Source organism: Mugil cephalus, chromosome 2 (genome assembly GCF_022458985.1).
Source record: "Mugil cephalus isolate CIBA_MC_2020 chromosome 2, CIBA_Mcephalus_1.1, whole genome shotgun sequence".
Classification (NCBI taxonomy): domain Eukaryota; kingdom Metazoa; phylum Chordata; class Actinopteri; order Mugiliformes; family Mugilidae; genus Mugil; species Mugil cephalus.
The window spans coordinates 5,020,674-5,034,762 of NC_061771.1; the positions used below are offsets into that span (position 1 = coordinate 5,020,674).

Below are 14,089 nucleotides of genomic sequence, written 5' to 3' on the forward strand. Positions count from 1 at the left end.
TTATAAAGCGGGATCCAAACGTGTGAAGCTACAGTGCAAATAATCAAATGGCTCAAATTAAAGCAAATCATTCAGATTCTCCGAATCAAATTCGAGCTACATGTGGCATTGACCATCTTACAGCCTTTGAATAAAAGATCAGTTTCCTTCGTGTGATGCAGCATTCAAATGGCAAACAGGTGGATTTGATCTCATCAATCTCAATTTTCCAGCAGAACATCTCTATTACGTCTCTAAGTGACGTCAGGATAGCGGGGAAAGGGCATTAGAGCTTAACATATTCAGATTGTTCTTCTAAGCAAGAAGCTTTCTCAGCACCAAATCACTGTTTCATATATGCTGAAGTTTTAGAGGACAGAAACTGTTAAACGCTTCAGACCAAAAGCAGGCCGATAGGAAATCAGATACAGAATTTAAGTGCAATACTCTAATTGACTAATGTCGTACCAAAAGAAGGGGGTCTGATTTTGTTGTCAGAGGACGAGTCGCTATCTCTGAACCACGTCTTCCTTCTTAGGACAAGAAACAAGGCCAAACAACTGAAGTGGATTCATCTACAAGGGGATAGGCGCCAAACAAATGGCTTTATCAAAGTCTAACACTAGCTGTTGTTTGTTCATTTAACTCGCCCCAGACTTGTGTCTGCTGCTTTCAGATCCGGAAGTCATCCAGAAAGTCTGCTTTTTAGTCTGTCTGCTCGTCCTGAGGACTCTGCAGGTTCAGAGAAGAGCATGTGGTCACCAGGCATAGACCTGGACATACAGCCAGAGAAGGCTGCATGGACTGTCACGTTGATAAGGAATACAGGAAACCATTATCACATCTACAGCCACTGCAGAGGCCAGGAGTGGTTGATATGGGGTCAGTCACAACCCAGGTGGTCAGGGCCTCTCTGTCAGCCAGGCACGGGACCTCCAATGTCATCACTACAGGTAATACACACAGTTTTCCTCTGGCAAGTTCACAGCCCTCCTGGATGACAGAGTGATCCTGCCTCATACCTCTTGGAGATCAGCTACAGGTGAAGAGGTTCAGCCGGACTGTAATTAAGACTCAGACTACAACTGCAGGAAGAGTTTCTCAGCCGCATTGTTTCGTACCCCTCACATTTACTCCCGAGTGGGCCAAATGACACAGCTTCTTTTAGAATAACTACAGGTAGCTGCTGCACCTGCACTAGCACATATCCATGGCATTATTATTTACAGGACAGATTAATACTGCAATATTACAAAGGACAACATATGGAGCTATATAGTGAACCAAAAGAGAGTCCTACAAGTGAGGTGAATATGTTTTATATTTCAGATTCTTCATAGTAGCCTCCTTTTGCTTTGTTGATAGGTTGGCACATCCCTGGCATTCTCTCAGTGACCATCATGAGGTAGTCACCTGCAGTGTTTTTTTCAGGATTGGAATCAGTTGGACAACAGAATGAAGGAAAAGCACCTCTAGGAAATCCTCCAAGGCTGTTTGGTGTGTTTGGTTTTTATGTCTTCAGTACCCTTGAATAGGGCATGTCAAACTGTTGACTGGGTAACGACCATCTCAGCCTCTTCAGAGCAAAAATGGTGGGACAATCCCAATTTCTTTTGTCCATATTAATCATTCAGACCTATCCCTTTAGTGCTCCTGTAGAACGTAGAACCCCATTTACTATTATCTGTACCACCTGTCATCCCGTGAAAAGGCTGGATCGATGTACAAAACGGTTTCCTCTGATCAGCATGCCTCTCTCTCTAAAAAAAAACAAAAAACGTTACACAGTCTAAACCTAAAAAGACAGATCCAGGGTCTAGTTGGTTCTTTGTAACTTCCTTTCAGTTTGTTTCTGTCTGAAATCTTTCTTCAGATAACACTGGGTCAATTCAACACCAAAGTACCAAGATGTGAAACGACAGACATTTTCTCTGAGTTTCCTTCTGATACAGTTGTGTGGAATATGGTTGCATCATGTGTTGTTGTTAAAGCGTGTTTATTAACGCCTTCAACCGGAGGTCCCTTGTGCTCTAATGTGTTATCAGACATTATCAAAAGGTGTAAACGTGTCCCCCTGGTGCACAGCCCAGTCAACAACTTTGTTTTTCTGTATGAAACAAATGAGCTACCTGAGGTCCTGATGACCTTGATGAGCTTATGTGGTCATAAAACAACTTTTACACCACTAGATTGGTGGATCTGCATTAATTACTGAATTACCCTTAACCAGTGAAGTGCATTCACAGGTTGTTTAGATGGATATGAATGCAGAGCTCATGTGTTTCCGTCATTTAAAGAACACATTAAATCATTACAGTACATTTATTCTAACAGTTCCTCACAGCATTTATTTCTCTGCTTAGATTTAAGATTTATTTATTTTTATCTTTAAACTGTCTGTATAGGACACATTATGTCTATACGTGTCAGTACATTAGCAGTTTACGCCACTGTTACCCTGGTTCAAGGTTGTGAACCCTTTCAGTCTCCAGTGATGAGGACGGGTGAGACACGTTGTACTCACATGTCTAGTGTGTGACTCAGTAGCATGACTGGACTAGGTTGTGAGTGACATAACACATCACACTATGAAACTTTGTTCCTGCTTGTAAACTAAAAGTGCTCTGACAAAAATTCTTCTGCTCAAGTGCTTATGTGACTAATCAGACACTAGATGGCCCTGTTGGTAAGGCATCTGGTACTGACCTACTTAGCTAGCTAGCTAGAGGACTTACTGCTCCTTCTCATTTCAACATGTCTATGATGTAAAGTGGGTAAAGTTTTTTTTTCTTGTGCATTTTTACATATTTTTTTCTTTATTTTTTTGCTGTTGATATGTTGTTGTTTTTTTTTCTCACCGCCTAAAGCCATATTACCTTTATGGATATTTTGCTGTGACCTGTCCTGTTTACGACTCTGAGTAGTAGGAGAATGACAAACTATACAACAGACGTCGAGTGCAATTCAACAAGCTACATTAAATAGAGAATTATATTTTATTACTTCAATTTAAAAAAATAAAATAAAATAAGAACTTTAATAATTTGGATTAGTTTTTGCAGTGATTTATACATATGAATGTGAGTGTGTATACAGTATACAGTGTATACTGAAACTCTGGCTCTGTTATTGTAGAATAAACATGTTAATGTGTTAGTTGTACAGTGACTAATTGAACCTTCTTATTACTGTCATGTGTTTTATAATAGAAGTATATAACACACAGTACATAGTTATGTGCCAAAAAGCTAAATAAGATAAGATAAGATAAGATAAGATAAGATAAGATAAGATAAGATAAGATAAGATAAGATAAGATAAGATAAGATAAGATAAGATAAGATAAGCCTTTATTGATCCCCATTAGGGAAATTCAAATGTTACACCAGCACTTGTCAAGAAAACTAGGGACTAGTGACCAAAGACAAATTGAATAGGACAGAGAGAGCAGGCAGCAAAAAGACATTAAATAGGATAGAGAAAACAGACAAGAACAAAGTGACAAAAGTTGTAGATAAAATGACGATAGAAAATAAAGTACAGTATGGGCTCAGTGAGAACAGAGCTGTGTGCTGTCCAAACTGCTGCTATACTGTCTGATGGGAGTGGGCACAAAGGACCCTCCACCAAAGAAGCGAGAAGGAAATGGGAGAGAAATAATGTTTCCTTTTCATATCTGTGTTCCTTACAGAAGAACTGAGCTGGCAGAGAGAAATAGAGCTGTTCCTAGAGAGCAAGGCCAGATTAAATGACTCATCATGATAAAAAGAGGGACGTACTTGTTAAATTAATTTCTAAATGTAACACAGTTTTAATGAGTTGGATCTGTGAGGTTTGTGATGCTATAATTTCTGTGTATTTATAATATACAGTTTGATCAGATTTGATCTTATTTTATTTCATTTTCGTTTTTAGAGGAATAACTGTTGATTTTGTAGTTCTCGTTGGTCTTCAAACATCAAATCAATTTTCCAGTTTGATGGCAAATATTTGTGATGCTTTCGGGGACTATACTTGCAGATATATTCATTTTAATTGGTACTTTCTATGAAAGGATTTTAGACTTCTAAACATAATGTATTAATTTACATCAGTGCTGCTTGGATTTTTCACATATACTAAATGATCATAAAGTCCTATTTGGATCTTAATTAGGATGACGTATAATAAATCTACAAAATGTGAAAACCTTTCAATCCCGAAAGAGTTAACAGTGCAATAAATACAGTTGGTTTGAAATACAAAATAAATAATTAATGCAGATTTATAAATGAAATACACATTTTTAAAGTGGGGCTGACAGAGAATTTTACTCCCACACAAACACACCGGTAAACATGCATGCCCACACACATTAGCACGCCCGGTTTGACATGTTTTTTCTTCCATACACTGCAGCCTAATTGATTCTCATTTTAATTATGTTGACCCAGACTCCGTCTCTCTTCTTCACTGACAACAAAAACCAGCGCCGGCCGGCAGTCTGCCTCTCACACTGTGAGGATGACACCTCCGTCTCCTTACAGAGCAACGAGTCGAGGATCCACTTTGATGTCACTCCTCCTCAAAGGAAAGGTCAAAATAATAAATGTAGACCCAATTGATGGGTTGGCAGGGGGGCGTGGGGGTTTCGGCGCTGATTTTTGGACGAGTGCTCCCCTAAAGGAGTAATGAATTCATACAGTCAGGCATGGCCAAAGAGGAAAACAGCATGAGACCCCTTTTCCATGAAAAGGTTGATCTAAATCTGCAGACAAGCCTGGCTCCTTCTTCCCACTCGTTCAGCGACACATCACTTCGTCCTTTCTCTCCCAAACACTGACTCATACATGTGTGAATAAATACTTTGTCTTTCTTTTGATATACATCTCTACATAGGCATCAACTCTTTCTCTGGTTCTCTGAGAGGTTAAACCAGATGCATCTAAAAAAGGGGGGGAGGCCTTCATGGCAAGACGCCTTTGATTCAAGGGTAAAAAAGGTAAAAACAAACAAAATAAACACACACACACTAATGCTTAAATATGTCTTTGAAGAGTCCTTGGGTCACCCAGGTCATGAAATATGTGTTAGTGGGTCAAAGGCAACAGAGCTACACCCTTCTCTAACCCTCTGTTCACCATTACAAACTCATGCTTTGCAGCTCCCGCACTTTTTTTGTTCCAAACTGTAATAAAGATCCAAACATTTCCCAACATCACGCTATGTAGTTCCGAATGAATAACACATAAATGTGAGATAAATAATACACTCGAGTAAAAGCAGCAAAGTGAAATCAAAAGCAGTTTGGAGAGATGTGCAGCAGAGTGGTTTTCAATATACCCAAAAGTAATGGCCCCGGATACATTAATACAAACTTTAACACTGATCAAATTCAAAATGAATTCAGATTTAAAGTTTGTCACAAACACAGAAGAAAGAAAAAAATATAAGTCAATATATTGGCCTGTATAAAGCAGTATAAGAAATGGCCTTATATTTTCAGCATTATATTACACAGCTGGTATCTTATTATTCTAATGTTTCCAATCTTGTATCTAAATTATCTTATATGTATTTAAAATAACTATGGATTTTACTTGTCTTATTGGATAAAGTAGCCATGGAAGAAATCGCAGTCCTCCTATTTAAGCTGTATTAATTGTAATAATTGGTTTGAAGCATACTTTGGTGTAACTAGAAGAAGATTCAAACAATTGTTAATATTTTAGAAACTATAACTCCATCTGTAAGTAAAAAATCTAAAGAGATCTTGGCAACTTGTATTACTATTAAGTATCTTAACTCTTATGACGTGTATTAAACGCATAATGTAAAATATTAAATTCTAACAAACCAGCTATAAATGTTACATATTGAGACTTAAATTACAGTAGCAAAGAATTATAAAAAGTACATTTCCTTCTTGAATTTGAGGCAAATTGTACCTCGATCACCACCCGAGTAAATGTATTTAAACCTGGAGATGAATTAATATCGGGCGACCTAAGGGTCCCTTATGTGCTGCCATTCAGTAACCAGACCTTTATGGCGCTGCCTCACCGCCTCGACGACAAACGCTCACTCAAACACTAAGATATGATTTCTTGCCCCAGACAAACGCAATTTCCTGATCGGCCACAGTCCCTGCGAGCCACGTCAAGACGCGCACTCACGCCGTGCTGCCAGTTTCCGCCGGAGGACACGGAGCCGCTCCAGGCTTCAATTACTTGCGCAGTCCTGCCGTGAATCACACATCACCACGGCAACCGGCGTTCACACCGAGTCCCCGTCAGCATCGGTGAGATCTGAGCCCATCCACAGGCGACCGGAGAGCCCACGGAACCACAGTAAGTTTTACCCCTCTTCCTCTGTGGATATTTCTGATGGCGCAGCTGTTTCTATTAGATAGGACTGTGTGTGGATTGGTCCTGTCCCGCTGCGAAATATATCAAATATTTACATAGGCTAACTGAGATTAGGCTCATTTGTTGTTTTCTATCAGCTTTAGGTTGTGAATGGACAATTATTAACAGTTCATATGTTGGTGTATGTGTATCTGTGACGCCTGAAATGCGTTGTAGTTTGCGCTATAGCCTTCCTCCACATTATATAAGGGCCTAGAATGAAATCGTTTGATTGTCCTCGTGGATTAGTGGAAATAACTGAATCTGCAACTCATAAACAAATCAAGCCCAATCCTGCCAAAAAACGTGCAAGATGAGACATCCGAACCGCAATAGATAAGATGTGCTTCATCAGCCTTTTGTTTTCTATGTGTGCTCTCTGATTTTTAGTTGCACAGCCTGTGCGTCTCGTCGCAGCACTCTCCAATGCAGCAAGTTCAGATATGCATGACCAGTGAACCCTGAAAAACTTGACAGGCACTGGTAGCAAACACTGTGCTCTTACCTATTCATAGCACAGCATGCTTTCACCTTTAGGAGGCTCTCTGTCCTTCATTATGTCACTTTCTGGCAGATAGATTCAACTATAAAATCATTAAAAATCTTAAAGAGTTGGTAAACTGTATGTAGTAATGTGTGGCTGTGCATTTAAAAGATGTCAGTGGCAGCTGATTTGTTTTTGCTGGACTCAGTTTCCTGTCAGAGTGTGGGAACACTGAGTGTTTGACAGCAACGCTCGACTCATTTGTTAATCACAGATTCAGGATGATTCATTGTACCACATTTCACTCCAACTGCGGGGAGGGAAATCGATGGTCAGCACAGATGACCACTTTAACCACCCACTCACCAAGAACTATGTGCTGTAGTATGAGTAACATACTCATTCTTTTTTTTTTTTTACCTGACAAAGATATCAGATGTCCTCAGTTCAGCTTGATTTAATGAGAAAACATAATATCATCAATATCATCCATCCACTTGATGACAGCGTGCACTTCCCTCTCAGTCGGATCGCTTATTCACAGCTGTGTCTAGAGGCCTTTGGTAAATGATCTCCTTTATTAAAAACACATTTCCTGTGCATCAGGGATCTCTCCGGCAGTACAAAAAAACAAACTCTTTGCCTCCTGGTTTGTGTATCATCATTGTGAGTCGCTGGCGTCGGTGGGACGGTGGGGTCCTTGGCTGGGGAAAGGTGTTATGTTGCACTGAATGACATAAGTGTCTCCTCCCCTCTTTCTTCCACGTTAAGATGATTTGAGTGAGGTAGAGAGAATCAAATCATCATCGGATATGAGCTGTGTGTTAGGTTTAGATAGATAGATAGATAGATAGATAGATAGATAGATAGATAGATAGATAGATAGATAGATAGATAGATAGATAGATAGATAGATCACACACAGTTATAAAACATGTTTAGACTTTTGGATTGTATAAACAGGAAGAGAAGAGAACAAACTCCCCCGCGTCCTGACCTTATTTACCATAATTATCATAATCTTGCAGAATAATTCACTAGGCAGCTATTAAAAGATGATTTGAAATAAGCTTAATTGCTTTCTTATCAAGAGTTATGTAACAAGACGAGGCTACTGTCATATTTGTGTTGTGAAAACATGGCTGAAGCGTGCAGCTGGCTTAGCTTAGCATAAAGATTGGAAACCGCTAGGCTAGAAGGTAAGATAACCTGCCAGACAGCAGCTATAAAGTGTCTTATTGTGTGGGAGTGGAAATGACACATTTTACATTACTAAACTGTTCCAATCTATCATCCTTGATCCAATTTTATACTGAGGCACAGAGTCTCTGTTTGCCAGCCGTCAAAGCTAACAACTACTCTTTCCTTGAGGCAAATGATCATGTCACTGTGCTGATGCACTCACGATAACAATGCTAATATGCTGGGGTTATACACTGCCTGGCCAAAACAAAGTCGCCATCAAAACAAAAGGTCACACCCTCTAATATTTCATTGGATTGCCTTTAACTTCATTAATTTTATCTGTATTGTTCACAAAGATCTTGTATTGATGAAGGGAGAGTCCCGCCCCTGCACAAAGTCTTCTCCAGCACATCCCAAAGATTCAGGTCTGGACTCTGTGGTGGACAATCCATCTGTGAAAGTGATATCTCATTTTCCCTAAACCATTCCTCCACTATTTGAGCCCCATGAATTCTGGTATTGTCATCTTGGAATATGCCCATACCATCAGGGAAGAAAAAAATCCATTGATGTAATAACCTGGTCATTCAGTATATTCAGCTGACCTCATTCTTTGGGCATAATGTTGCTGAACCTAGACCTGAGCAACTGCAGCAAAAACCCAGATCATAGCACTGCCCCCCCAGGCTGGTACAGTAAACACTGGGTATGATGGTGGCATCACTTCATCAGCCTCTCTTCTTACCCTGATAAAAGTCCAGTCTTTATGCTCCCTAGCAAACTGACGCCATTTTTTCCAGTTACCCTCACTAATTTAATGTTCTTACTTTCACTATTAAACATAGCACTGAGTTTTAATGGTGTTTTACCTTTAGCTTCAAACACACAGTGCAACTGTGCAAATAAATATGTATAGCGTTATGGGGAGATTTGTCAGTCCTTTACTAGCAGGGCTAAAAACTCTTGTTCTTGGAGTGAGACAAATGCAAATGCTTGTTCTTAAGATAATTTGTTGTTCAGTGTATTTAATATGACTCTTTTCCCATTTATCCTAACTTCACTCTTATTTTCTCAACATGTTTTGTGTCCTGGCAGGGTCATCAAGAGGATTTGTCACATTTGCTTATAAAAATCAGACTGACCTGAGCATTCGGTCCCTGATTTCACGATCCATCCAAGCATTTTCAGGCAGTCGAGCAGCTATGGTGAAGCTGGGCAGCAATTTGTCCGATAAGCTGGAGAAGCAGCCTTCTGCGGACGATGGCTTTGATAACATCCCCCTCATCACACCCCTGGAGGTCAAACAGCTCCACCAGCCATTTGCAGAGAAGGTAGTTCTATGTCCGAAAGTATTAGGCCAACAGATTACACTAACTGCAGAACTTGCTAGACAAACAGCATTAAAATTCATGTGGGCGTACTTACCTTCCTAGCATAAACACTGAAACTGCTGTATTTACTTTTCCTTACCATCCTGGGTTAAAACTTTGCCATCAACCCATGTGGTGCAAGCACCTCCTTGAATGTATAATGCAAGACGAAAGCCTTCAGAGTCATATTTTGGTTGGATGAAGCACTTAGCAGTACAGGATGTTCCACCCACTGAGGAGCTGGTGGTGAAACATTAATGTCAAAACACCCTGCAGTTCCAAAATGTGTTTTTAAAGTACTGATTAAACCGGACTGCTTTTGCAAATGATGCTCGTTTTAGGCACAAAACAGTGTTTTCAGGGGATTTTCAGGGGATCAAGTCAAAGTGACATTGCGTTGGCTCTGCTGCAGGTCATTGTGAAGACATCAACACAGTACCAGCTGCAGCAGAAGAAAAGGAGCAAGCTGTACATCCCCAACATTAAGAAGCTGAATATCAACTTCTACAGCGATGTCTCAGACAAAGCCAAGGTACAACAATCTAATACCTATTTTGAGATTAGTCAGGGGATTTTGTTGTTTCTATTTCGTTACAACCACCACAAAGAAAACGATGCTCCAATGTATTACATTGCTAAAAACAGTTCACCACTAGTGGCTGAGAAATGATTCCTAAAAAAAATTGTCCTCTTTTAAATCAAATTAACTTATTTAAAAAAAACTTTATATTCACCTTGGTTATCTGTTCAGAAGACACCATTGACTGTATACAAATTTGAAACCAAAATATTGCACATATGGGTGCTCCCATCTTGTGCTAGTGCCATCATATGATGCTACACAGTAGTGATACTACACAGTAGTGATACTACCCAGTAGTGACCGCACAGTACAGCTTTAGTGACAAGGTCCCACTTCCAACCTTCCTACCTAAATGTCCGCACCTATCAGCATCCTCTTGGCCTCAAAAATGGAATCTGTAAATGACCAAATTTAGAACATAAACATAAATGGTGTCTTAGGTAATGCATGTAACTCATCCATATACATTTTATCATGACTAAGTGGTATGAATAATGAAGGGCATGACCGTTTTGAGTGACAGGTGGCGTCCCCCGCCTTCCTCAGATTTGCTCATGCTCCACCTCATTTTTGACAAAATGATGACCATAAGTGTACTTTGAGTGACATTAGACATGCTGACAGTGTCTCTGACAATGTCTCTGGCGACGCTGATGGAGTTGTAGCTTTTGTTGTTTGTTGTGTGAACATACTACGCACAGTTCAGAATGTGGTTGAGATCTTTCGTCTCCACTTCAAGTGGCATTTATATGTGTGGTTTTTGTTGTGTGTGTTTTTGCTCAGATTACAGGTCTGATCCTCATCACTTTGGCCTTCTTGACCAGTTTGCTCCTCCTGCTCATGTACAAAGCTATGTGGTACGACCAGCTTACCTGCCCAGAGGGTTTCATCCTCAAGGTAGGCATCATACACGTACATACAGTACGCACATATTCACGCCAACACTCACATGTAAATGACCTCTCAAACCCAGTCCAAGTCATTACAACACTGCTAAGCATACTGCATGTCATTTTTAAGTGTGCATATCTAGTCTCTGGGGGATCTACTCACCTACACAGACGCATACAGTAGTTGAGTTTCCATCACTTCTGCAGAGACTTCCCCTCATGCTAGTGCTATCTAAGTCCTAAAGTCATAAGACTTCTCAACAGTATTAAGGAAATCCTACACAGTGTGACTGAGTAAACAGAGTTATATCTTGGCAACACGAATAATACAAATATACACATGCACTGATGCATGTACAGGGATTGACGGGACTTAGGGATACACTGGAATGCCGGACCAGCAGCTCATATCACAGTCTCATCCTTGGATATCACAAACTTTTTGCAGCTGAAATAGTCTGAGCAAATCCAGCTCAAAGAGTGCTCTACAAACCAGCTCCTCTGGTGTTTTGTTTCTCAGCACAACCTCACTTCCTTTACATCAAGAAGACTCACTAAAAACTGTCACTGGAAACCCAAACTCATTGTTTCCCGACACCTTGGAGGCATTGCGTACCGGGCCAGTTAAAGTAGCAGAGGAAAATGAGATGGTGGGATAGACAGAAAGAGAGAGAGAGAGAGGGGAGGAAGAAAAGGGAGTGACGAAGTCCGCTTTCTGGTCGGGCAGAGATTGGGATGCCCGCCTGTGAATCGGAGGGGTCTTTAATTAGAGCTGAGCGTGACTAAACTGTGATTAAAGGCTTAACAGTGAGGGGGGAAGCAAGGAAGGGAAGGGGGAGGGATGGGAGGACCTTCCGGCAAGGCTTTTGAAGTTTTTTGCCGGTTACAGTTGCTTTTAGCATTTTTTTCCCCTCTGCTAATGCGTTGTTGGAGACATAAAAAAGAGGATGGAGGGTGGCATAGTCACCGCTGTGCTTTTGAGGAGCTCGACTCCTCAGCACGAGGGAAGGTCAGGTAGTCGATGCTTAAAAAGGGAGGTCAGGACAATTCAGCAGGCACTTTCCAAAGCAGAACATTAAACGAATTGACACTTTGATTCCGTTTGCCTAACTTTATCTCACGCACACCTTCAATCTCCTCAGATGAAAGTTTAGAGATGTTGTGCAGGATTCTCTTTCCTCCATTAAAGACGCATTTTACCACAAGCGTTTCTATCAACTGTGTGGTTTTTTCTGTTGGTGTTGATGCAGTTTGTCTCTAAAATGTCTTCATCGTTCTGGTGTAACAGCAGAAGCACTGCACCCCTGCAGCTCTGGAGATGTATTACACAGAGCAGCAGCAGCAGGAGCCGGAGCCGGGAGTCCACGGCAGCACCGGGCTGTACGCCGCCCTCACCCACCTCAACCAGCTCAAGAGGACTGGGCCTGAGCTGCCATCGCCATGGTTACCAGTCATCGGCGCTCTGAAAGAGGCTGAGGTGGCCAAACAAGGCAGCGAGGAGGGAGAGGAGTGAAGGAGCTAATGGAAATGTAGGTGTTAGTGGAGAAAAATTATTACGGGCACATAGTTTATGTTTTATTTTTTGTTTTTTTGTTTTTTTTTTGTCAGGGTGCGTGTGTTCAAGATGTTGTTTCTTCCCCCCTGGCAGCAGTCCATTGAGTCACTTGCTTATACTGGTGCTCCAAAACACTTAAAGGTGTCTGAATATAAACTGACATTTGAAAATCGAGAATGTATGCGTGTGGTGAGTTGTTGCGGTTAGAGGCCGGAATGTGTTTGACTTTTACAGCATTACTAGTCATGACTAAAGTCGGCCATCTGCATCCTGTGCGTGTGTACGCTCATGTAAATACTGTACACTGTAAATGCTAACTTGTATATGAGCACATATGTACCGTATGCACATCTATTTGCGCTCATGTGCAGCATGTGTGTGTGTGCATGCCCACACTGTATACATGTGTATTTGACGGAGCGAGTTGGAGGTGAGAGAAGGGAAGCGAGGCGAGAACTCGGAATGAACAGTGAAGATGACAAGATTTTAATTTGAATAACTGCTGCGAGTTCTCACCTTGTTGTCTCACCGTCTATTCATGTAGAGCAGAATGTATGAAATCATTAGTGAATGTGCTCGCTGTTAATTATCCGCAGACTTTGAGATGCAGTTTGGTAAAAAGCCACAGAGGAAGGCGAGTTGCACTCTGGGTACTTTGGAAAGGATTGGGTTGTTTTGTGTAGAATTTATTTCCAGAAAAAATCAGTGTTAAATTAAATCGATAGCACAAGTAAAGAGACCTGGATAGTTTCCGAGCCCAGAATGACTTCGTCTTCAGCTACGTTACGATGTGAGCGTCATGCTGTAATAATAAACTGAATCTCAGTCATTTCAGTAGAGCTATGTGTTCATGTAAGTAAGCTATTGGTAGACGCTAGCCAGATTTTTTACCATCCTAGTTTTTAGGTTGCGTTTTTTGTTATTAATTTAGCTTTTAATTTATGTTGCTGTGAGCGTTGTGTAATGATGACCACGTACAGTGTTAGAATCACAGGGCTGACTCATCTTGATGCATATATGAATGTATGACATAGCTGCTGTTCATAATTAATGCTGATGCTGTTTCACCTTAAAACTTCTGTAGTGTTTGCAGTTTATATTTATTTAATTAACAGAGTATTTATCTATACGTTATTTGATGTCTTTTTAATGGAAGGTTTGTGTTTGAATTGTAAAGATGAGAAATTATTTTCAGATCTGCCATACACCCCCAACAATGTGAAGTGCGTTGTTTTTTACAATTAGAAATAATCCACAATTACCCGAGTCTTGTAGTTTGAGTCTTTTCTTTTTTCTTTTCTTTTTTTTTTTTTGAAGTGGTGGTGGTGGTGAAGGGGGCTCTTTGTGTGAGATCACTGCACAGCTTGTCTCCACGGGTTCAAGAGCCAATCGTTTACATCAGGCCCATCTGCTCTGATGTCAGGGACCGAGCAGAAAATAAATGGCTGAAACGTTGGGCTCTCACACTAACAACCTACCCTGTAGTGACCTGCGTTAATGATTAGCACGGATTGATGAGAATTTCAGGTTCTGATGAGATTAGTATAAACACTACTCAGTAATCTGCTGTCTATCTATTTAACTAATACAGACATACAGTAAACCCGGTGTAGCCCTCGTATCCCAGCATATAATGGTTTTTAATAAACAAAAGCAT

At 40.6% G+C, this 14,089-nt stretch overlaps 1 protein-coding gene across 2 annotated transcripts; it reads left to right on the top strand.

Annotated features, from left to right (window-relative positions):
• The first annotated feature begins 6,034 nt into the window (after positions 1-6,034).
• On the top strand, positions 6,035-13,698 carry caly (calcyon neuron-specific vesicular protein). Of its 2 annotated transcripts, none has more exons than XM_047579664.1 (5): positions 6,035-6,308; positions 9,130-9,365; positions 9,817-9,936; positions 10,771-10,884; positions 12,169-13,698. In XM_047579664.1, exons 2-5 carry the CDS (start codon positions 9,237-9,239, stop codon positions 12,388-12,390), a joined length of 585 nt encoding a protein of 194 aa, XP_047435620.1. In that variant the 5' UTR covers positions 6,035-6,308; positions 9,130-9,236; the 3' UTR covers positions 12,391-13,698. The 2 variants fall into 2 exon arrangements, with proteins under 2 accessions (XP_047435620.1, XP_047435619.1); XM_047579663.1 differs by having other exon boundaries at positions 6,046-6,308; positions 12,166-13,698.
• Positions 13,699-14,089: the final 391 nt, after the last annotated feature.

Coding starts and splice junctions, on each gene's coding strand:
- caly (XM_047579663.1), top strand. CDS start 9,237: ATGGTGAAGCTGGGCAGCAATTTGTCCGATAAGCTGGAGAAGCAGCCT. Junction 9,366..9,816: donor ACCAGCCATTTGCAGAGAAG/GTAGTTCTATGT, acceptor GCTCTGCTGCAG/GTCATTGTGAAGACATCAAC. Junction 10,885..12,165: donor CAGAGGGTTTCATCCTCAAG/GTAGGCATCATA, acceptor CTGGTGTAACAG/CAGAAGCACTGCACCCCTGC.